Genomic DNA, 24,415 nt, shown 5'->3' on the forward strand with positions numbered 1-24,415 from the left:
CCTTTGCAAAATAACAGAAAAATTCCACATGCAAAACCTATCAATGGAAATAATTTCTTCAAATGACGACTTTTTAAAAAAATAAAATAAAATCATCAAATGACTATGTCGTGTGAAAAAGGAACTAACTTAATGAATTCATTTCTTAAATTCATGGTTTACCATTTGAATGAATAACAATTCATCTTACAACACCCTACATACATCTTTGTCATCCTAAAAGTATCACATCCTGAAAAAAAAAACAAAAAGTAATGGAGAATAATGTAAAAGAAATGTTGTAGCTCATCTAAAACATAACTTATAGCAGAAGCTCCACCAATTTCCGCAAAAAGATCGTCTACTTTTAGTGAATTACAAAAAATAAATGGAGAATAATGTTTAAAGATTTTTAATATTGCATTGAGCTAGTGTAGTAATGTGGAAGATAAAATACAATTAGATGATCTCATATGGATTTTTATTTACAAGGAAATAAAATTTGACAAAACTACAAGATGGGCACAAATATATGATGTACTTCCTGGTAAAATAATTGTTACTGATAGTTGCTATATATAGTAGCCGCAAGAAAATACTGTCTAAAAATGATTTGTTCACCCTATGATGACCCCGTGAGTGAGTGAATGAACGAAAACACTTCCCTCAGCTCAAAAAATCCTCCACACTCTCGCATACAAACAATGTGTTGTCCGGCTACTTCACATGCCACCAAAATACAACACAATCAGTGGTAGTTCTATAGTACTGATCAGGGAATATCACTTTTTTTTGTTGAAGGAAGTATCATTGCATTTCATTTATAACAATAGTTTCAATACAAGATGAGATACAATAACAAGTGACGAGACTGGCAAGCGTATGAGCAACTGCATTTGCTTGTCGCCTAGTGACTGGAGTTTGTCAAAAAGGAGGAAAACAGAGCTTTGCAACATGCGATGACATGCCCAAACTTGGAAACATCATCTTGATGGGAATGGAAAGCATCATATGTAACTTTCAAATCAAGCTCAAAATCGACATTGTCGAAAGACATATCACTAAGCTATTGGAAAGCTTCAAATAAGCCCTTGGCTTCACCAACCGCAACATGATATACACAAGAAAAACTTACCATTTTAACTGAGACGAATGCACCTTCCTCATCAGGAATGCATATGCCAATCATCAGGGGATAACACATGTTACATAACATTGACCAATTAAGATGTGTCCATGGGTGACGAAATTGAAAATCACGAAATTGAAACACACACCTATCTCTCTTTCCTCGTGAAATTGAAAATCAGAACGAGAAATGATTGACGATCGCAAAATGCAACACCAACATCGTATTTCCATACAGTTGGGATACAGTTTATGTTTTGTAGCTCGGTCTCATTTTTGGTGTACATGATTTAAGGAGGAAAGACTATACGGTGTCAATAAGGTGTTTTTCAATATCAGCCCTCAATCAGAAAAATGTGTTAACTCTCAAGAGTGGAAATTAGACTCACCGGGGTCCCTTCATACTACTGTTCTTTTACACAACTGAAAAAGCCAGGTACAACAAATCCATGCCATGAACGGTCTCTTAACCCGAATTTGACTTAAGAAGTATTTTTGGGGTAATGAATTTTCCTTGCTGACTTGTCTCTTGTTTTTTATAGTATCATCGCAGACAAGCTGAAATGCATACCTATTTTCATTTTGTCCATTCTCATAATTTTCCCCAAACTCTACTGCTAAATTCACCACAAATCAGACATTTTCCCAATGAATACTGTCCCCTCTATCTTCTCTGCCCTACCTCTGATTCATTCTGTTTTCTCCTTAAGGAGCAGACTAGCACCACATTATACACTAAGCTGTGTGCAATGTCACATTCGCATGAAATCGATACATATAATTACATTCAACTATCTTAATTTTTCAAATTATTATGTGTTGAAATGTTAGTGTAGTATATGTGTCAATGTTTCATATAATTCATTTGTGTTTTCTTTTATGTAACACCGACACTTCATACCGGAAGGTGTTTGACACCAACACACGTGGGTACATTCAATTATGCTATTCTATTAGATTACTAATTGAGTTGAAGCGTCCGTGTAATTGTGTCAATGTTTGTGCTTTCTACCTACTCTTTGCTCCATCTCATTCTCATGTTTTATACTCTCTATTCTATCAATGACGCAATTCACATCAACATTTCCACCTTTTCACCAAACCACACACTTTTCCAACCCTACCATGAACAAAAATCAAATCCCTGTAGTTATTAGTCCTTGTTCAGAATTTCCCACACCTAATAACCCTCTACTACACTTCAACAACGCCAATTGCATGGAGCATTTACTCATTCACTGTGCCAGTGCAATTGAAAGCAACAATGCAACACTAGCACAACAAATCCTTTGGGTCCTTAACAACACAACACCCTCAGACGACGTCTCCAATCAACGCCTAGCAGGAAGCTTCATTCGAGCTCTTACAATGCGTGCAAGAAGATCCTGTAGTTGCAATATTCCAGAAGCAGTTACAAAAACCGCAAATGGTTATAACTATCATCACAATCTCGCCATACAAACACACGAGTTTTCTGTCATTGAGTTAGCAAATTTTATTGATTTAACACCTTGGCCTCGTTTCGGTTACACAGCAGCTAATTCTGCAATTCTAGAAGCTACTAAAGGATTTTCAGTTATTCACATTGTTGATTTGAGTTTAACACACTGCATGCAGATTCCTACACTAATCGACGCCATTGCAAATCATCATGAGGTTCCTCCTTTAATCAAGCTAACAGCTGCAGTTAATAACTGTAGGAATAAGAATATTAACCATATTCCAATTCCACCAATGCTTGATCTTTCTTACGACGAATTAGGTTCAAAATTGGTTAATTTTGCTAAAACAAGAAACGTGATTATGGAATTCAAAGCTGTTTCTTCAACTTATTCAGACGGATTTGCTTCGTTGATTGAACACCTACGAGTGCAAGTGCAACATTTTAATAAATCTCATGAAGCATTGGTTATAAACTGTCACATGATGCTTCATTATATTCCTGAAGAAACTCTATTTACATTTAAAGATACAAATTCAAATTCAAATTTGAATTTAAACTTTTGTTCATCGCTGCGCTCGAAGTTTTTAGAAGCTGTACGGAGTTTAGATCCAACAATAGTCGTCTTGGTGGATGAAGATGCAGATTTAACATCAAGTAGTTTGGTTAGTAGACTAAAATCCGCGTTTAATTATCTTTGGATACCGTTTGACACGGTGGACACATTTTTACCACGAGGGAGTAAACAAAGGCAGTGGTATGAAGCTGAAATTTGTTGGAAGGTTGAGAATGTGATAGCATATGAAGGGATTCAGAGAGTTGAGAGAGTCGAGTCTAAAACCAAGTGGGAGCAACGAATGAGAAAGGCACGTTTTCAAGGAGTTTGTTTCAGTGAGGATTCGGTTTTGGAGGTTAAGGGTATGCTTGATGAACATGCAGCTGGATGGGGATTGAAGAAAGAAGATGAGCTTCTTGTGCTTACTTGGAAAGGACATAATGTTATCTTTGCTTCTGCTTGGTTACCTTCTTGACCATTTTTCACCCTATGTATGAGTAGCAACATTATAATTCTTCTTTCTCCACTGGTCCATTAATTAACTATTGCAGGGTTGCTATTTAGTACGAGGCTTTTTATTCGTGCAAACGACGAAAGCTGACGAGCTATACTTAGGATGGTTATAATTTCCGAACTTGGTGGAATATATCAAGCATTATAATTCATGGAATCCATGACAATTGTTTTCACCAAAGTTAAATTGCAAAAACCTGTTAGAATTGCTAAGTTATATATACAGCACTTAGCCTGTTAGCCATTCTGCAACGATGTCCACAAGCATCAAATTCTCTTTTAAGACGCCCGTTTAATTTTCTATTATAACTGTTTCTTCAAAATAGTACCAATTAGATCATTGTGAACTTCTACTTCTAACAAGAACCATAGGTCACCGTTGATGTTTTAGGTGATTTTCAAGTATTGGTCCGCCTATCAAAATGGTCCACTTAGACGCGTTAGTACCATACCTGACATTGAGCTTTAATTGATCGCTTAGTCAATACCTGACCTGGCAGTAATCCTTAGTTCATTACTGTTGTCAAATTAGCGCGTCATTACCCGATTAGGCGATAATCCCTCTTTATTGATTTCCAATCAACATGTCAGTTTTAGACATGGCATTGATCCTTCTTATTGATTTCAATTGATACATCTGTACCCTACCTCGAGTCTAGCTTTCATTGATCGCTATGTCAGTACTCGACCTGATCGTGATCATCGTCGAACTTTAATCATTATGATTATGCATGAGCAATCGATCTGATAATAATCCATCATTTTGCTTTCGTATTATCATTTTATTCGCTTTTGCATCGACTATTTACATTTACCTGCTTTCGCATCCACAATTAATCTTCTTTTGCATCACCAATTTATTTGCTTTCTCATAACCAACTTACATGCTTTCACACTGCCAACTTATCTACTTTCACATAACCAATTTACCTGCTTTCACATTTTCAATTTATCTACTTTCGCAAAACATATTTATTTGTTTTTGCATTAACACTTTATCTGTTTTTTCACTACATTCAATTCTCCATAACTTTCACATATTACATGTTTTCTCATGATTTAATTTTGTTTTCATGTAGATTTTACACACCGTTTTCATGTCGATTTACACACCAATAACCAATTTGGAGACAATCAATTATATTTCTATAGATCTACGCATCAATAACTTATCTAGAGACGTTCATTTTATTTTTCCATAACAATAAGATTTAATTACAGCTTTAGTAAAGCTATGAATCTTTGCACTTTATTCCTTTGCTTGTTTTTTAAAGGAAATTTTTTTTGGTCATTATATTTACTTAGCTTTTACAATGATAATATGAAAAAACATTTCTTCATATTTTTTAGTAAAATATAATTAATGGTTAAATATGTTTTGATCTCTGCAAATATATCACTTTTCATTTTTTTTTGGTACAATAATTTAAAAAATATATCACCTTTCATTTTTAGTCCATTTAAAAAATTTCTTCAAATTTTTGGCTCCTCTAAGTTTTCTATTACAAATTTTAGTCTCTATTATTTAACAAAAGTTCATGTCACATGTTTCAAGTCACTTTTTTTTATCACATGTACATGTCATTGTTAAGACTTTTATATATCATTAATTAGTTTAATAATTTTAACTATTTGATCTTTATTAATTTATCAATGACGTGTCGTTTTAAAATCTTATCAATGAAATGTCATAAAAAAAGCCACTTCAACTAGGAAAGCTACATGAAATTTTGTTAAAAAGAAGATCCTAAAATTGGTTACTCAAAATTTAGAGGACAAAGATTGAATATTTTTTAAAGAGACTAAAAGTTAAAGTTGATATATTTAGCGAAATCTAAATTATATTTAACCTTTTAACTAAACATGACACTTGTCATACTCCAATTTCGTCCGATCAGTTTAATAGTTATAAAAAAAATGATAATCAAGTGTGTTTTAAGTTTTATTAGGTGTTGTCATTTTTAAGTTCCTTATGAAATCTTTCTTCAAAAAAAAAAAAAGTTCCTTATAAAATCTAAAAGTCTAAAAGGATTTCTTATTCCAATTATTAATCTTTTGAAATGAACCCCAAATAAAGTGGTGTAACCCGTGTAAATATCATCTAATAAATGAAGTTTTGAAAATAGTGTTTCTAAACACTTCTATTACACCAAATACACTTCAACAAATCATTCTTTTTCGAGCATTATTCCAAATTACCTTTACAATTTATTTTTCTTGTTTTCCAATTTGAGTTCACACTTCCTTGATTTCCTGCAACCACACCTCATATTGTACATTTTGAGCATCCTCCCATTTTTTCTTTCTCATTGCTCTTTTCCTTCTACCATTTTGAGCAGCTCTACTCTGAATTTTAGTACTTTTTGCAACCACCTCTATCCTTTCAAAATGGCATCTTCCTAATGTTTTAAACTAATTTTGAGTATAAGTACAGGCAAATAAATCAGATTGAAGAGGCTTGAAAGAGTGAAGAGAACCAAAAAGAAAAATTCAGATGGAGAGGAAAATGAGAGAACAAATGTAAACTTTGGGAGCTAACAGTTAACCCTAAACACCGTTGTCCTTGCACCATACCCACTATTTCACCACCTAAAATCAAAACACACATCTTTCAATCCATAACCATTTTCATTCCAAAAAATGTTTAGAATCCCTAATCAAAATACAAAAATAACATAAAGAGATAAATAGTTGTTTGAGGAAGAGGAAAAGAAACAAGAAGAAAAAAGAAGGACATCGTGAATTTTATGCCTCCCGCCAATTGATGAGGAGAGGTATTATTTGCACTCTCTCAAACCTATTATCTTTTTATGATTTATCCCTTTACTAGACTTTTGACCCGTGCGTCGCACGGGTTTTCTCGACTATAATAGAGACCAATAAATAATCTTTAACCCGTAAGATCATTAATATGGTAGAAAATATTTTCTTCAAAATAAAAAGGCAAGCGGATAGGAATAAAATTGGTATGCAATGCATTTTTTTAGATGAAATTTGTTAGGTTAAATAATTGCAAACCTAATAAAGCAAATGAGCGGGAAAAAATTAGGTTAAGTTGCTGCAGACGTAACAAAATTAATAAATAAGGATGCCCTCAATATATATTTAAAATTTGCCGTATTTTAATTAGTTTATTTTTGTATTTTGGACTCTCTCAAACCTTTAGATGTGACGTTTTTTTAAGGGATAGATGTGACATGTTCTTAATCTTTTGAGCTTTTGAAATATAAATTGTGTCAACATGCTAGTTTTTAAATTCGTTTTTATAACAACTTAATCATGTAAAAAATATTTAAAAAGAGCTGTTTGGACGGAAAGTTGTGAAATTATAAGTTAATCAAAAACAATTTTGAGAGGGTTAACTAGATATGTGATATCTTTTTAATATTCAAGTTGTCAAGACAAGTTTTACAACTTGATCTTTACCAAATTTACTTTTTATTTTAAAAAAAAAAATTAACCAACAAACTTAACATAATTAACCTGCTAAAAACACAACCTCTCGTTATCGTTGTCTTTTTCCTTCGTCAAATCAACAATATCTCATCAAAATTCATCACAACAAAAAAAACATTTCTTTAAAGTAAATGTTTGGTTTTGTGGTGGTGAATATTATTCCGACTAAACTAATATTAGTTAATAAGGGTTCAACGTCAATTGATTTATGTTTGAATATGTTAACGTAAAAGTGATTCTTATTAATTCATGTTGTTTGAATAGTTTGAATTTTTTTTGGATGTGTAATTACCGAAATAGATAAAATTATATTTAATTTCCATTTAAGATAATTAAATATTGAAATTTATATTGGTGTAATTTTCAAAAGAATTTTTCTTAAATTAATTTTAAAAAATAATAAATGCAGAGGTTAAACCAAATATCTATATTAACGTTTTTTAATGATCTATATTTATCAACGTTAAATTAAATAATTTTTTTGACAAAAAATAATATTAGAGTTTTTTTTTGGCAAGAATAATATTAGAGGTTTTTTTTTGTTGAAGGAAGAATAGAATTAGACTTATCACCCAAAAAAAAAACTCATGTCTTCAGATCACAAGAGACTTGCCACGTTAAATTAAATAATTTTTTTGACAAAAAATAATATTAGAGTTTTTTTTTTTGCAAGAATAATATTAGAGGTTTTTTTGTTGAAGGAAGAATGGAATTAGAGTTATCACCCAAAAAAAAAAACTCATGTCTTCAAATCACACGAGACTTGCCAATTTATGTAGAGGAATGATTTGTTGTCTCTACAATAATATGTAGAAAAAGATCCGACCATATTTACAATCCGGTAACTAGGGAGCATACAATGCTTCTAGATGGTGGAAAAACAGTTTTAGAGGATACTTTAGAAGTGTATAGTTCTTGATTTTGATCATGAATCAAACCAGAAAAAAAATACACAGTAGTAAGAATTTCCAAGGAAAAAAAATTAAGGCTAAAATATGGTATTGGTCCCTGCAAAATAGGCCAGTTTTGGTTTTAGTCCCTGCAAATTTTTTTTATAGCTTTTGGTCCCTGCAAAAATAGGCCAGTTTTGGTTTTAGTCCCTGCAATTTTTTTTTTATAGCTTTTGGTCCCTGCAAAAATAGGTCAGTTTTGGTTTTAGTCCTTGCAATTTTTTTTTATAGTTTTTGGTCCTTGCAAAAATATGTCAGTTTTGGTTTTAGTCCCCGCAAATCTTAAAAAATTAATAAAAATTGAAAAAAAATTCAAGAAAATTGAAAAATTAATAAAAAAATTAAAAAAATTCTGGAAAATCGAAAAATTAATAAAAAAATAAAAAAATTCTGGAAAAATTAATAAAAAAATATTAAAAAAATCTTGAAAAATGAAAAATCAATAAAAAAATTGAAAAAAATATTAAAAAATTCTGGAAAATTGAAAAATTAATAAAAATGAAAAAAATTGAAAAAAACGGAAAAAATTAAAAAAATCTGGAAAAATTAATAAAAATAAAAAATGATTAAAAAAATAAAATAATCTAATAAAATGAAAAATAATGAAAAAATTCTGGAAAATAAAAAATATTCTGATTAGTATATATGTCGAAATTTCGAAATTCTGGAAAAAATGTATTTTTCGAAATTTCGAAATTTTGATTAGTATATATGTCGAGTTTAGGTTTTTTCAGTGTATTTTTTCCCTTATTCTCGATTTATAAATACACAAAAGTTCCCGCTTTATAAATACACAAAAATTCCCGGAAACAATACTAATGAAAATTTCGAAAAATACATAAAAAACCTAAGCTCGGTTTATAAATACACATATTTTTTGCCTTATTCTCGGTTTATAAATACACAAAAATTCCCGAAATTTTTTTGAGAAATACTAATGAAAATTTCAAAAATTTCGAAAATTTTTCATTAAAATTTCATTTTTCCAGAATTTCATTTTTATTTTCAAAAATTTAAAATTTCATTAAAATTTATTTTCCAGAATTTCATTAAAATTTTGAAAATTTCATTTTTCCAGAATTTTAATTTTTTTAGAAAATTTTCAAAATTTTATTTTTTTCAGAATTTTTTAATCTTTTTTTTTTCAAGATTTTTTAAATTTTTTCCGTTTTTTTCAATTTTTTTCATTTTTATTAATTTTTCAATTTTCCAGAATTTTTTAATACTTTTTTTTCAATTTTTTATTATTTTTTCAGATTTTTTTTATTGATTTTCATTTTTCCAGAATTTTTCAATTTTTTTATTAATTTTTATTTTTTCCAGAATTTTTTAATTTTTTTTATTAATTTTTCGATTTTCCCGAATTTTTTAATATTTTTTTCAATTTTTTATTAATTTTAAATTTTTCCAGAATTTTTTTAATTTTTTTATTAATTTTTAAATTTTTTTATTAAAAAAAAATTATAAAAGATTTGCAGGGACTAAAACCAAAACTGGCCTATTTTTGCAAGGACCAAAAACTAAAAAAAAAATTTGTAGGGACTAAAACCAAAACTGGCCTATTTTTGCAGGGACCAAAAGCTTTAAAAAAAATTTGCAAGGACTAAAACCAAAACTGACCTATTTTACAGGGACCAATACCATATTTTAGCCAAAAATTAATTAAGCTTAAGTCCGGATTCAAGTGAATAGAGACAAGTTAGGGATGATAAATAATCGGTGTTTGTTGAAGAGAATCCAACTTACCCTAATACGAAAATAATTTTTTAGTTATTGTCAAAATCAAAATACAACCGCACTGATAGCGCAAATGATGAAAACAACTTAGAAAGTGAAACTTTCCAAACAATTTCACTCCTAATTATAGAAAGAAACCAAGATATGATATTTCATCTGGATTGCATAGCTAAATGAACTTAATGAACTTCTATATGCCACATGTGCATGGAATAATATAATATTAATTACACGGGAGATAGACGACTCATGGACTTAAATAGAGTGGGTCCATGAATCATTCATCATCCATACGGTCATAACTCTATTATTCTGTACATTTTGGATATATAGAAGTTTATTGAATTTCTATTTAGTTATTGATTCTGGATGAAATATTATTTAATGATTTTTTTCTTAAATCATTAAGAGATGAAACTTCTAAAAATTATGTTTCTAGTTCGAAAGTTGATATTCTCGCTGTTAGCAATACAAATATAAATTAAAGAAAGAGAAAATGAGAACAAAAAAGGCTAGAGTTTTATAAAATATCAATAACATAACATTACAAACAAATTAAAGAAAGAGCGAATGAGAACAAGAGAGGTTAGAGTTTTAGAGTGTGTTTGGATGAAGTAATTAGGAAATTTTAAAGAATTTAGAATTCTAGGCAATTTAAATGATTCATTTAAATTATTGTCATTTCTCAATACTTTTGTTTGAATGAAGTAATAAAAAAATTCAATGTCATAATTTTTTGGCAACTTTTATAAATTTTAATTTTTTTTGGCCAAATTTGAAAATTGAAAGTAGGGGTCAAATTATAATTTTTGAAAAATTGAGGGATCATTTTTCAATTTTTTTGGATATTTATTGTGGTCAATTTGAAAATTTGAAGATCAAAATGCAAAATTTCAAAAATTATAATAGCGAAGAAATTTGAAATTCTTAGCTTTTAGGTGTCATTTGAAATTCTCTAAATTTAACTTCTTCATAAATTTCCATCATTTTGAAAATTCTTCAAATTATTATCCAAACAATGGAATTCACCTCAAAGTATTTAAACTCACACAAGACATTACATTAACTCAAAACAGTCCCCCATCCGGACACACTCTAATAGAATATCAATAGCATAACATTACAAAAGGTTATAAGAGAATATATAATAAAACTTAATGGACTCTAACTTGCTAATATAAAAGCTCAATAGCTTAAGCCCAATATTTTATTATCTAACATCTACCTTCAAACTCATGAAACATCAACAAGAAGCATTGTGAGTTTATCAAACAAAATACAAAATAAATACTACATAATATAAACTTCTAACACTACCTCTCAAGTTTACTAAGCTTTAAGATTGTTACAAATTAACCCAGAGAAATAAATCAAATTAGTTCTTAGCAGAACCAATGGAGAACATCAACCAAATTGAGTTATCATCGTAGAGAGAGCAGCAAGAACGATCATCATCCACTAGTCAAAGAGAGAACCATACAGAAGAACCAAGTCAAACCAAACCAAACCAAACAAAAGAACCCGTAGAGAGAAGCAACCATACAGAAGAACCAATAAAGACAGAATCAACCAAATAGAAGAATCAATAAGGAGAAGTGCAATGCAATCAATTAGAATAATCCATGGGGGGAGAAGTGCAATCAATCAGAAGAATCAAAAGGGGTAGAAGTACAACCAAAGTGTGAGCACTCAACTCAACAAACAATCAAAGTTTGAGCACTTAACACACCAAACAACCAAAATGTGAGTACTCTACTCACCAAACAGCCAAAATATGAGCACTTGACTCATCAAACAACCAAATTCTCAGTGGTCATCGTCATAAGAATATCAACAAATTGCAAAGAATATGACATCTTATTCATAAAGTTCTCCAATGGCATTGGAAACTTTTAATTCTCCCCTTTTATTAGAACCACACATCATTTGACTCGAGAGCTTGTTAATTAGCTACTTTAAAAAACTAATAATATGCTTGACCAAGTAATTGCGTTTCATAAGTAAAGCTATGAAGGATGATTATATTCTCAACGACTTCCGTCTTAATGAGAAACCAAGTTTTTTTTTTTTTTTTAAATTCTATTAAACAGCCAAAAATTCAGAAGATTGAAAATTTAAAGAAAGACTTACAAGAATAGATGAGGCCACGAAGCCTCCTTTTTCAATATAGCATTATCATGTGGGAAAATGTTTAGTGGAGATGAGTTGAATCACATCACATGCACAAAAGGTCGGGTCAAAATTTACAAGTAAAAGATGATCTTTGATCAACATAGAATTGGCGCCAAAAAATAGAATGTTGCTCACCCAATAAATGTTGCTAGAACAGTGTTCCAAGTCTTGGGTGAGTTGTGCCCAGGGACAAACCTATATGAAATATTGTAGTTATAGGTGCAAGTGCCCCACTTTATTTTCAACAATTTTACCTTACTATTAGGTGGCATTTAGGGTGGGTGAGGGAAAGAGTTTCCCACTATGGGAAAGTTTTTTTTTGACCATAAGATTGAAGAGGTGCACAGATTTTATGATGGTCTGTCCACACCATATATTTGCCTCCATCATCTTCAACCCCTTGAAATACAAATCTGCAATTCACCCACCAACCTATATCCATCTTCATCATGTTGTTTTTAAGATCAATTTTTTTTGTTAAGATGATTCTGGTCTAGCACATTGAATGAATTTTAGAGATGCCAATAATTTAGAAAATCGCCCTTTTAATTTAATACCCTTTTAGCTTCCTTTTCTACTTCATAAGCAAGCATGGCCATTCCTTAAAAAAAAAAAAAAAAAAACAAGCATGACCATTTTCATTTCTTATGTGTATCGTGTAAACATGTTGTGGATTTTGACGTCGCCTGTAAACCCACCACCACTTTCACCACCGGCGGCATATAACCACACCATCACATCAAGATTATCATTTACGCTCGTCAACAAAGCAAAATCTTAGATTTATGGAGTTGCCGGAATTGCTGCCGGTGGTCCTTTCGCCGGAAAACTTTCATTTTTGCCCTTTATCTTGCCGGAATTACAACCCAAAAATTAGAGAACCTCCTTGCTCATCGATTCACAGAGAGCTAGTTCCTTGAAAGTCCAATTGAAAACAGATTGTACTTTCACTTTATTTATTGTGTGGCATGACATTCACCACACATATCAAAGCTGTGGTTCTCAAATGTTAGGTAGTCCGAATGAGGTGGAGCGGCGACATGCCGCCGATAGTTGGGAGGGAAATGGTGGTTGTTGATAGGAGAGAGGGAAAGTGAGGGAGATCAAAGTATTAAACATGGTGGTGGTATGGTGGTTCTGTTCTAAAGGGGGTAGAGAGGAAAGTTAGAAAACCTTTCCAATGGTGGGAAACTCTTTCCCTCACCCATCCTAAATGCCACCTATTATTAATATGAGAAATGATATTTGTACAACTTTTTTTGATAACTTTTAGACAACTTTCTCTCTCATACTCACATTATATTCTTACTCTCTCTTCCTTTTTTTCTCTCCATTGTTTTTGACCAATGAAAAGAGAGAAAATGGAGGTTGTCATCAAAGTTGTTAGCAAATGGTTATTCAAATATCATTGCTCTATTAATATACGTGTCATATACGGACCCAGGGCTTAGAGTGAAAAATGTGTTTTTTTTCTTCTAAAGAGATTTTAGCGGATAAACTCACAAACGTTAAGTTTTAAAAAGTGAGGAATTGTATGCTTAAACTCGTGTATCAGCATATCAAATGTTATTGCAGTCTTTTAGATGTACTTACGGAATATAATAAGGTTCTTATTATTTTATGCAAAACAAGAGATAAATATACATGAAATGCATTCCAATAATATAATTTGTCATCATGTCATCCACAAGGACCACAACATTCTAACTTGATATGAATTAAATCACAGAACAATCCGTACGAATGTTCCCATTGTGTGAATTCTTGACACCAACTCTACCCAATTTGGTCATGGCAGCAACAAAGTTGGCACGAAATATTTTGTTACTACTAGCAAAAGCATTTACTGCAGCTTTGGATCTTGAATCCGTGAAGAGGACTTGGTCTGAGGTGAATAAACCCTTTCCCTTTTGTAGATTCTTGAAATAGACATTATCAAAGGCATGTGGAGTAATTGGGTCCATATCAACTGCAACCCTTGGATCCACATCCCTTGGGCACATTGATTTTAATTTTGCTGCGTAGTGTAAGTCTAATGTAGGGTCTACTCGACTTGTTGTCCTGAAATTGTACACTCTATCGGTGAATTTGTTGCAATGTGAGAATCCAACGGTGTGAGCACCTACAGAGGGAATGAATCATGTCAATCAACACTAGGATCCAAAGTTTTATCTATTATTTTTAGAGAAATGATATTTTGACAACCACTTTTTGACAACTTTTGAACAACTTTCTCTCTCATACTCACATGATGTTGTTATCCTCTCTCTTCTTTTTTCTCCCTCCATTGTTTTTGACCAATAAAAAGTGAAAAAACCAAGGTTGTCAAAAAAGTTGTCATTAAATGGATGTCAAAATATCATTACACTTATTTTTATTCGATGATCTTTTCCAACTTTTTAAGAATGATTACTTTATATTATTTTACATTTATAAATTGGATATGTTGCCGACAACCACTAGAAATACTACCCTTCAATATCTTTATTTTTCTACATTGATTAAGTTGAAAAAGACTCCTAAGATCTAACTCAGATGCTTGAGTAAAGTTACTTTGTAGTATATGGATTAATAATTGAGTTCATATAGTGCACTTTTAGTATATCATTTTTTTTCTATATGATTTAGTTTCTGACTTATTCATTATTCTTAATAAAGTGACATACTCATTAATGACGTAGAATTATAATATGATATGTTGATTTGAATCAGTAATAGTGAACTAAAAACTCTTGTCACAAACTTGTTTTCATTTTCATTGATCAAAAAAAAAATTTATTCTTCTCAAATTCATTGTTTATGATCCATATAAACAATGTCAAGTCGTTAAATGCTATCATTAACGAAGTCTCATACAGTGCACTTTCTGAATTTTTTTAATGTTCACAATATATCAAAGTTAAGGACAAATTTGGTATTTTACTTTATCCAATACCCTCATACCCTCAAACAGTATAATGAGGGTCGCATAGCATAGGAACATGGATCAATATGTCTCATGCATGTTGGCACCTGTTTAAAATTATTTGACTGGCACCCTTTAATTAATTGGAAAAGTGTAAACCGTAAACCACGCGGCGCATTACCTGAAAGTGCAATCATTTCTGTTTGTGTAAGCCCGTGATGTTTAAACAATGTATTAAGCTGGTTCAAGTTGAATCCTGGCTCAGGAAGTTTTCCATTTACATCAGAATCTTTAGATCTTAGCCCATCAAATCTTCCCAATTCTACCTCATAGTATGGTCCTCCTGCCTGAAAATTCAAATTTCACATTAATTCAATTCAACTCCTAGTTAGTTATAAGACTGAATTAACTTTCACAGGGTCATTACTCGTTATAATAGTGTTTGGATCCTAATGCTGTTCTAGATGATCCAAGTCTATTCTAATAATTAGAATAAAGATAAACCATCAATCTAATTTTTAAACTTTCAATGTCTCTTAAATTTAATTTCTAAAGTATATAAAAATAATAAGAAATATTTGTTCAAAGAAAGTTGATATCTTTAGGATAATTAAAATAGTCACGGTAGTCTATAACATCATATATCTTAATAGTAGAGATTAAATTGACGAATTTTATATACTATAGAACAAAATTAGTTTAGAGAAAAAATTGATTAATTCTAGAATCAATTGAGAAACAAACAAACCAATGCAATAACATCACGGGTTGCCATAGCTAGAATATCAGCACAAGAAACTTTATTCTGGCAAAGAGGAACAGCATCCACAGCTGCTTTGGCTTGTATAACAGTATCAAATCCATCTCCAGCCAATGAAAGATTATCAGGGTGATCCCTCTCTGCTCTATTATGTGGCGTTGATGCTACAAGAATAGAACCATCACACCCCTGTGTAATTGGAATATCATAAACATGCACAATATAAATTAGAAAAGGTAACATTTATTTATGGTGAACCAAATAAAATGCATGTAATTGAAATTAATTACCTGAACAAAGCAGTCATGGAAGAAGAGACGTAGAGTGGCAGGAACTGTTGTAAATGTTTGATGAAATTTCTTTTTGACAGCTTGTCTGACAATGTTTTCAACATTAGGACAAGAATTCTTGTAGTGGTGTCTACTTAATTGGGCATGAGTAGGACATGAATGAAGAAAGAGAGTTAAGAAGAGTAACCAAACAAGTATAAGATTAAGCTGAGCCATTTGATGTTTTTTTTGCAGAGGTAAAGTAAAGTAGGACTATATATATAAAATGTAGTGTGTGAGAGTGAATTATATATGCTTTAATTTGAAAAAGTATGAGAAGATGAGTCAAATTTTACTAGTATATGGAATGTGAAATTGTCGGGGTCACGAGCCAGTTGGATTAGAATCTTTTCAACTATTTTTACAGCAAGAAAGTGAATTTTGAGTAATAATACAAGAATGATAATGCATGTTTTGAAAGGGACACCATTAATTGATGGTTATAAAGGGAGACCTTAATTAGTGAGGTTGGCCATAAAGTATATCAATTTTTTATCATTTAAATTTTTAATTTGAATTTTAAAAAAATTCTTAGTATTTTTTCAGCCCTTTATTTCTTCAAAAATAGAATGAATTCCAACCCTTGCACCTCATTGGTTGACTGGCCAGAGACTCATTCTCGACACTTACAAAGCCTAACTATTTGGCCCAATAAATATCTACCGAGCAAAAGTTCAATCGTGAGAAGGCTCAATCACAGCATACACCACATCTTAACAAAGGAGAATCCATGCCCATCAATGGTGAGAAGCTTAGGATTCCCCATAATCCATAACGCTTCCGACCATCAATGCTATCCAACTTTGAACGATTATCAAAGTCCGTTGTTTGTAATGGCTACAAACGGCTGTCTTGGTAGTCATTCCACTTGTTGTATAAAAAGGTGTTTTGATTACAACTCAAGGTATAGATAGTCTATTCTTCAATCTTTCACTTTTTGCTCTAATACGGACTTAACTATTGAAATATTTGCAAATACTTCAACTCACGTCTCGACGATTTACTAAACCAACGCCAACATTTTGATCACTGCTGATCAAAATGTTTGCATCAGGGCCAGGGAGGGCCAATTATGATTCCAGATTTCTCAATTTCCAAAAGTTTGTGGACCAAGATAATAAAATACTAAAACTAACATCTAAATGAGCACAACAGGAATGTGTAGCAGCATGCACGTTAAGCCTACTTTAATTTCCTGACCTCCCTAGGTAGGTAGTTTGGTCGCTAGACAATTTCTCCTATTTCTTACACATCTTTTGTCTTTATCCCTTTTTTAGTCACGTATCTATCATATACTCCCTCCGTCCCGGTATAATTGACCTACTTTGGTTTTTCACACAGATTAAGAAAAGTGTATAAATAAAGGGGAAAGTGAAATATATTGTATTGGGAATGATAAAAGTAGTATTATTTAGTGTTATATTGTATTGGGAATGATGAAAGTTGTATTGAAAATTGAAATGAGTCAGTTATTTTGGGACACTTTTTTTTAGAAAATGGGTCAGTTATTCCGGGACGGAGGGAGTACTACTAATAGCATGTCTCTCGTTTTCTGTCTCTTCTCTTCACAGTGGTGTGGTAAATTGCGGTTTAAATATACATTTAAAACGGAGCTAACAACCTTATTATGTCAAAAAAAAAGTACTATTTGATTGATATCCAATATTTTTAGAGTTGATATGGTAGAGTGTGAGAACTGAGAGTTAAGGAACAGAACAATAAAGAAATTAAAGATCATATCCAATCTAAACATTTCACAAACGCATTAAACATTTCCCATAAGAAAATATGAAAGCTTTTTTTTAGCAGCAGAGCCACCATCCACGTGTAAACAATAATACATGAAAGAATCAGGGACTCACATGCGTCAGGATTTACTGTGTCCATATCTGGAAGTTGCTTTAGTCGCTGGCACAAGTTAAGTTTGGTTGTGTCTGATGAAGTCTGATGTGACAAGCGTACATATTCTATGGACTGCAATCTCATACTCATAGTTTGGTTAGGGACTATACAGGGTACTTCTCTTTTTAGTTTTTAGTTTCTTTTACTATATATGATGATACGATAATAGCAAGAGCCCTGCCTGAGTTTGTGTGCTGCCCTAAAATTCATTCATCAGCAGGGAATCGGAAGCATGTGATCACAAAGAAGATGTTTAAAATGTTTTTCTTTCTTTCTTTTTTTTTTCTCTTTGATTAAGACTTTGTTTCGTAAAAAAAATTTGATTGTTGATAAATTAGTTTTTTTTTTCCAGGGGATTGATAAATTAGTTGATAGTAACTGACCAATTAACTTATAAATGATAGTGGATTAACTAACATTTTTTTTTTTTTTGAGGGAAGGATTAACGAACATTTGAATTGTAGTTTCACTAGAATTAGTTAATGAATATGAGATTATATAAAAAGATATTTTGAATTATATTTTTTGTTAAGTCACCCAAATGCAATGGTAAAATTGAGATAAAAAAAGTGATGAGCTACAAATTATAAGTATAGTTTTTTTTTTTTGTGGTAGCCGAGGTTCGAACCCCGGACTAGCCGGGGTTCGAACCCCGGAAAAAAATGTAATGGTAAAATTGAGATAAAAAAAGTGATGAGCTACAAATTATAAGGAGCTACAAATTATAAATATAGTGGTAGCCGGGGTTCGAACCCCGGATTAGCCGGGGTTCGAACCCCGGAAAAAAATGTAATGGTAAAATTGAGATAAAAAAAAAAGTGATGAGCTACAAGATAAAAAAAAAAGTGATATGAGCTACAAATTATAAGTATAGTTTTTTTTAGTTTTTTTTTTTTTTGTGGTAGCCGGGGTTCGAACCCCGGACTAGCCGGGGTTCGAACCCCGGACCTTACATATTTTATGTTTATGCATTGTCCATACCAGCTAAGCTAAGCTAACAAGGACACCCAAATAGTTTATCAAACAACATTATAAGCTAGTTAAAAAAAATTATAAGCTCGTGTGGAAAAATGGTTAAAAAACATTTTTAGTCAATAGACATATAAATTATAAGTTATCCGCTTAAATTTAAAATTTAAAATTTAACCATCTAACTTGACCTAGACATACACTAAGATCATTAGTAGAGCAACTTCAATGATAGAAGTAGAACCAATTTTATATTTTTTTAACTTCTAGTAACTCTAAGCAGGTATTGTGTATAGAAAATTTGGGGCCTTAGACAAATTCTTAAAGAAACATAATTATATATACAAAAATCAATTCGCATATTAATCTTTTAGTTTTTCAAGACAAAATAAGGTTTATTTGATGACGAAGGTTAAGAAATGGAGTGATAAGAAAGTTGAGAGTTTGACTTTTTTCAAGAAGGATTTTCAATTTACTTAAAAGTAGGGTTGTTATTCACTTTGTCCTCCATATGTATCATACATCTTCAATGGTGTGAAAATTAGAATACTCACCCGGTCTCAAATATAAGAAAATATTCTTTTTTTAGGTTCATTGAGTAGTTAATGTATCTAGTCTACATTGTAAAGCAGATACATTAATTATTCAATGAATCTAAAAAAGAAATCTTTTCTTATATTTGAGATCGGAGGGAGTATGTTTTTATTCTCAAAAGTCACCCATGAACAAGTTGGAGATGATGTTATATAGTGTATTGTATAATATAATGTTCACCCATCATTATTTGTAATTTTAAGGGATATAATTCAAATCTCACCTAGAATATTTACAAAATAATCATCAGTACTCCATTAAAAATAATAATAATTTATTCTTTTCGAATTTAAATGTGTAATGTATCTGATTTCAATTGGGATACAAACTACAATGCAAATTGTGTCTATTTATAAACATATAATACTACTCCCTCCGTCCCGCAATAGATGACCCATTTGAAAATGTGTAATTTTGACCTAACTTACTTTGACCATATTTTTCTATTAATATACAAAGATAAATAATATCATATAAGATGTCGTTAGATTTGTCTCGATGAGTATTTTCAAAATATCAAATTTTCATAATTTTTTCTAATATATTATTCAAGATATTTAAGCTTAAAATTATGTATTGACATGCGTAATAAGGTCAACTGTGTCAAGTATTATAGGACGGAGGGAATATATGATTAGAGGGAGAAAAATGTTTTTTTTTTTTTTTTACAAAGAGTGAGAAAAATGTTAAGTGACTTTAGGGTATTATTTAAGTAATCAAAAGAGGTATACTATGTATAAAAAAATTGTGTGTTTCGTCCTTTGACAAATGTTTGACTTATATTTTTAAGATAGTAATTTTTATTTTGAATTCTTTAGACCGTCTAGAAATCAGTAAATAATAAGGTTGATGCTGCGCGGGACTATTACATAGGTTGAACTGTGATTCTTATCATCATAAACCATTTGCAGGTTAGTCCAACAAAAAATCATTTGTAGATGGTGTCTATTCTTTTTAACCGTTCGGGCGTTTCATAAGGGCATGATTAGATTATTAGACTAATAATGACTCAAAACTGATGGCGATGGCGAGTCCAAAACATTGCACATGGAGATCTCACTATAAAGCAAAAAATCCATAAAGATTGTACGAAATTTCGAGTAAATAGAAAATGAATTGTCAATGTGTCAAAAAAAAAATGAAATGTCAAGTAAAAGATGATGATTCGATACAGACAAACTAATTTGTCTATCACATTCCCTAATTTGTCTTGTTTATTTGGTTAATGCGATTCATTATGCAAATCACAATTCTAATAACATCATGGCTCAATCGGGCACCTATCTATATGATTATTGGTTGTTAATTAACATAATGTTCTTATTCTTAATCTATGACTTTTCCACTTCTCATCCTTTTCCCTGGTGAGTGGAGTCGTTTGTTGTGTAGCTAGCTCTTATCCAGTGTGTGGGGGCAACCTTTATTGCTAAGAGATCACTTTTTTGTTTCTTAGAACCTTTTGCGATTGCTTTAATCTTTTATAATTTAAACAAACGTTGCCTTGCGTTAACAAGTTATTAATCTGGGTTATAAAATGCATCTTGCATATATTATGCGTTGTCTTTACCAACTGACTTAAGATGGTTATATTGTTTATTAACGTTATACATTTTCAATAAGGTTTTAATTATGGGTAATAGTCATTTTGGTCCCTGAAATTGTAATGAGTAGTCAAAATAGTCCTTCAATGTATCAAAACTTCAAAATAGTCCCTGATTATGCATTTTGTTAGTCAAAATAGTCCTTGATGTTAAAATGTTTAATTAATTTTGTCAGATTAGTCCTTCAATATACTTACTTATTATCATAATAGTCCTTATAAGTAAATGTTTATTGTCATTTTAGTCCTTATATGAAAAGATTTATTGTGAGCATTGAAAGGTTATTTCAGAGTCAAGGACTATTTTGACTAACATAATGCACAATCAAGGACTATTTTAAAATTTTGATACAATGAATGACTAAAATGATTAATCATCACACATTCAGGGATCAAAGTGACTATTACCCCGTTTTAATTAATATATGATTTCATAAAAACCATTGGATCATTCTCTATTTTTAATTATCGGATCATTATCTTGATCATAAATTCAATATTGAAATTATATGTTTTTTTAATAATATTGACATTATATATGAATAGTTACATATCATAGATTGTCACTCAGGGCCGGCCTAATAATTTTAAAAAAATAAGTGGGGTCAAAACAAAGTTGAATATATGAGATCTTTTTTATTAGAATATGAGGCCTTTCTGCTTGTAAAATCTAATGAAAAATAATTTTTTGTTGGAGGGCCTAAAGCGAGGGCTTTGATGGCCTTACCCTTAGGCTGGCCCTGTTGTCACTTAAATTAAGCTTAATTTTAAAGTGATCTAATAAGATTTGATCAATTTGGTTTTTTGAGTATGTAATAGAGTTGTCTATTTATTCTGTGGATCAGGGCCGGCCCTAGGCATAGGTCGGGAGTGCAACGGCCTAGGGCCCATGCCCGTAGGGGGCCCTAATTTTTTTTATAGGTGGTGTGTATATTGCAAAACTAAGTGAAAAAGTGGGGTGCATATAGAATTTCGTATCAGTAGGCCCAAGTCAGAATCCTTTTCTCAGCCCAGCATGTAAAAAACAGGGAAAAAACGTGGAAAGGCCCAAATAAAGAGAAAAAAATGAAATTGCTCTTTAGGCCCCCCCAATATACAAAAACAAAAACTCTTTTTGTGCAATTAGAAAGACAGATGAAAAAAGAAACCTAAAAAAAACCAAAAACTTCCAAAATCAGCCAAATGCTCCTAAAATGTTCCTAATGATGTGCCAAATGCATATAATATTGAAAATCTTGGTGATGATTGTGAACAAGAAATTCCTCATTTTGATATTTATGATACAAGAAATTGGGAGAATCTTGATAACACCTCAAATGATATTCTAGTTGAAAAGGGGCCTATTTGAGAAATGAATCTTAATTTTCCCAATGACAAATATTTTAGGCATTTCTCATATGGGAATTGCAAACATGTTGACAAAATATATTGTTTTTGTTGTAAATTGTTTAAATCTTATATAATGTGAATTATTCATTTATCGGAAGAAAAAATTTTATTATATAATACAAAGGGCCCTTTTTCATGCTATGCCTAAGGCCCGTAAAACTCTAGGAACAGCCCTGCTGTGGATACTAAAACATAATAATATTTTTGTGATGGAATGAATAATAAATATCAATAGTTAACTCTAATTTAGGTTTAATAAATAAGAAAGAGGTCATCTCCGTGACCTTAGTTCAGTTGGTAAGGACATACAATTTTCGGGGTTCAAATCCCGGACACCATAAAAAAAAAAAAGAAGGAGGTCATGTGTTAGGAGTCCCACATCAAGTAGATCAAAGTGTTTGATGTGGTATTTAAGCCATGAGGTCCTCCCACCTATTGGACTAGTCTTTTGGGTTGGGATCTCCTCATGGACTTAAGTCCTAACGATTGGTGCTTGAAAATTGTTTTTCTGACATTCAAAACGTCATATTGACACATGAAAATGACATTTTACCCCCGGCGGTAGTTAACTACCGTTGGATTGATCCGGGGGTAGTTAACTACCACTGTACACCAACACAGCTTAAAAAGAAAGAAATTAAAGAAAAAACTCCAATGGTGGTTAACTACCGTGGAGTATAAGGGTTATGACAGAAACACACCCTTCTTCCTCCTTCCTGGCGCACTTTCCATCTTCTCCCAACCAACTTCATCTTCTCTTCCTTTATTCAATCAACATTTTCCAAAACAGATAAACATATTCCTATAGCACTCACTGAAACAAAGACACATAAACCCTTGTCCCCAATTTAATTTTTCTGATTTTATTCCTCATATTAATTATGCAATTTGTTGTTGTGCAGCTGGTTCTCATGATAAACTCAGCAAGGAAAACGACTTTGAACCCAAGAAGGAGAAGGATAATGATTTTGGTGCGTGTACTAATTGTTTTTAATTCTCCACATCCTTCTTCCTCCTTTCTGTCATAACCCTTATACTCCACGGTAGTTAACTACCGTTGGAGTTTTTTTTTAATGTCTTTTTTTAAGCTATGTTGGTGTACAGCTGTAGTTAACTACTGCCGGGGGTAAAAACATAATTTTCATTTGTAAATATGACATTTTGAATGTCAGAAAAGCAATTTTCTTGGTGCTTTCATTGAGAGTTGGACCACGGAAAGGGATACCTATAGGCTGGATTAAGGTGTTCCACCGAATACAGATAGGTGAGTGAAGCCTCCAAAAAAGGAAAGGGCTACCATCCGGTCGGTGCTGATAGATCAAAGTGCTTGATGTGGTATTTAAGCCACGCGGTTCTCCCACCTATTGGAGAACGTATTGCCTTGATTACTTAAACATTGAAGCAAATATACGACATGCGATTCATGACACTATACATCTATAAATGGAAATTATTAGGGGAGGAAAATTCAACACAAAGGTTTCCGAAGATAGTATTCAGTTGTGGTCCAAAATTTTGGAATCAAAGTCCATTCAATTGTGGTCCAAAATTTTGGAAGGAAAGAATCAATGGAACAGACAAATTAGACTCAAGGGAATTTGATGTCATTATTTTGTATCAAGCTTCAATACTTTAGACTTTCCTCGCACCAACCTACTTTATACAAAAAAAATTTCATTAGCAACTACTTTCTGAGTTTGAGTTTTCCTCATTTAAGCTCAACATGGAGATAACTTGTATGAAGATGGGGTGGGTGATACCATAGAAATGGATTGAATACAAATTTCCAACGAAGGAGTTTAACTTTATCATAGAAGGTAAAACAGATCTCCATGGAGAAACCTATAGGCTATGTGAAAAAAGAGTACACGAGGATGGCCATGCAAAAACATGAAGAAGATGCGGTTGAAATTACCACTGCAGATACCTCTAGGAATTTTATATTGCAGCCGCAATTGCATTTGCAGACTATAATTTAATTGTGTTATCTAAGTATTCTGACAAAAAATTTACAGGTACTACGAACTTCATCGTT

General features: G+C 31.6%; 1 protein-coding gene and 1 pseudogene across 1 annotated transcript; one reads left to right on the forward strand and one right to left on the reverse strand.

Annotated features, from left to right (window-relative positions):
- The first annotated feature begins 2,030 nt into the window (after positions 1–2,030).
- Positions 2,031–3,798, forward strand: LOC146919682 (scarecrow-like protein 32 pseudogene; annotated as a pseudogene).
- Positions 3,799–13,518: 9,720 nt separating this feature from the next.
- LOC146919683 (peroxidase 51-like) lies at positions 13,519–16,139 on the reverse strand. The gene is made up of 4 exons (XM_085713109.1): positions 15,888–16,139; positions 15,586–15,786; positions 15,019–15,184; positions 13,519–14,054 (listed from the first exon to the last, which is right to left on the reverse strand). Exons 1-4 carry the CDS (start codon positions 16,101–16,103, stop codon positions 13,651–13,653), a joined length of 987 nt encoding a protein of 328 aa, XP_085569235.1. The 5' UTR covers positions 16,104–16,139; the 3' UTR covers positions 13,519–13,650.
- Positions 16,140–24,415: the final 8,276 nt, after the last annotated feature.

This window comes from Medicago sativa, chromosome 5 (genome assembly GCF_051527215.1).
Source record: "Medicago sativa cultivar Bolivia chromosome 5, Bolivia_mono, whole genome shotgun sequence".
NCBI lineage: Eukaryota > Viridiplantae > Streptophyta > Magnoliopsida > Fabales > Fabaceae > Medicago > Medicago sativa.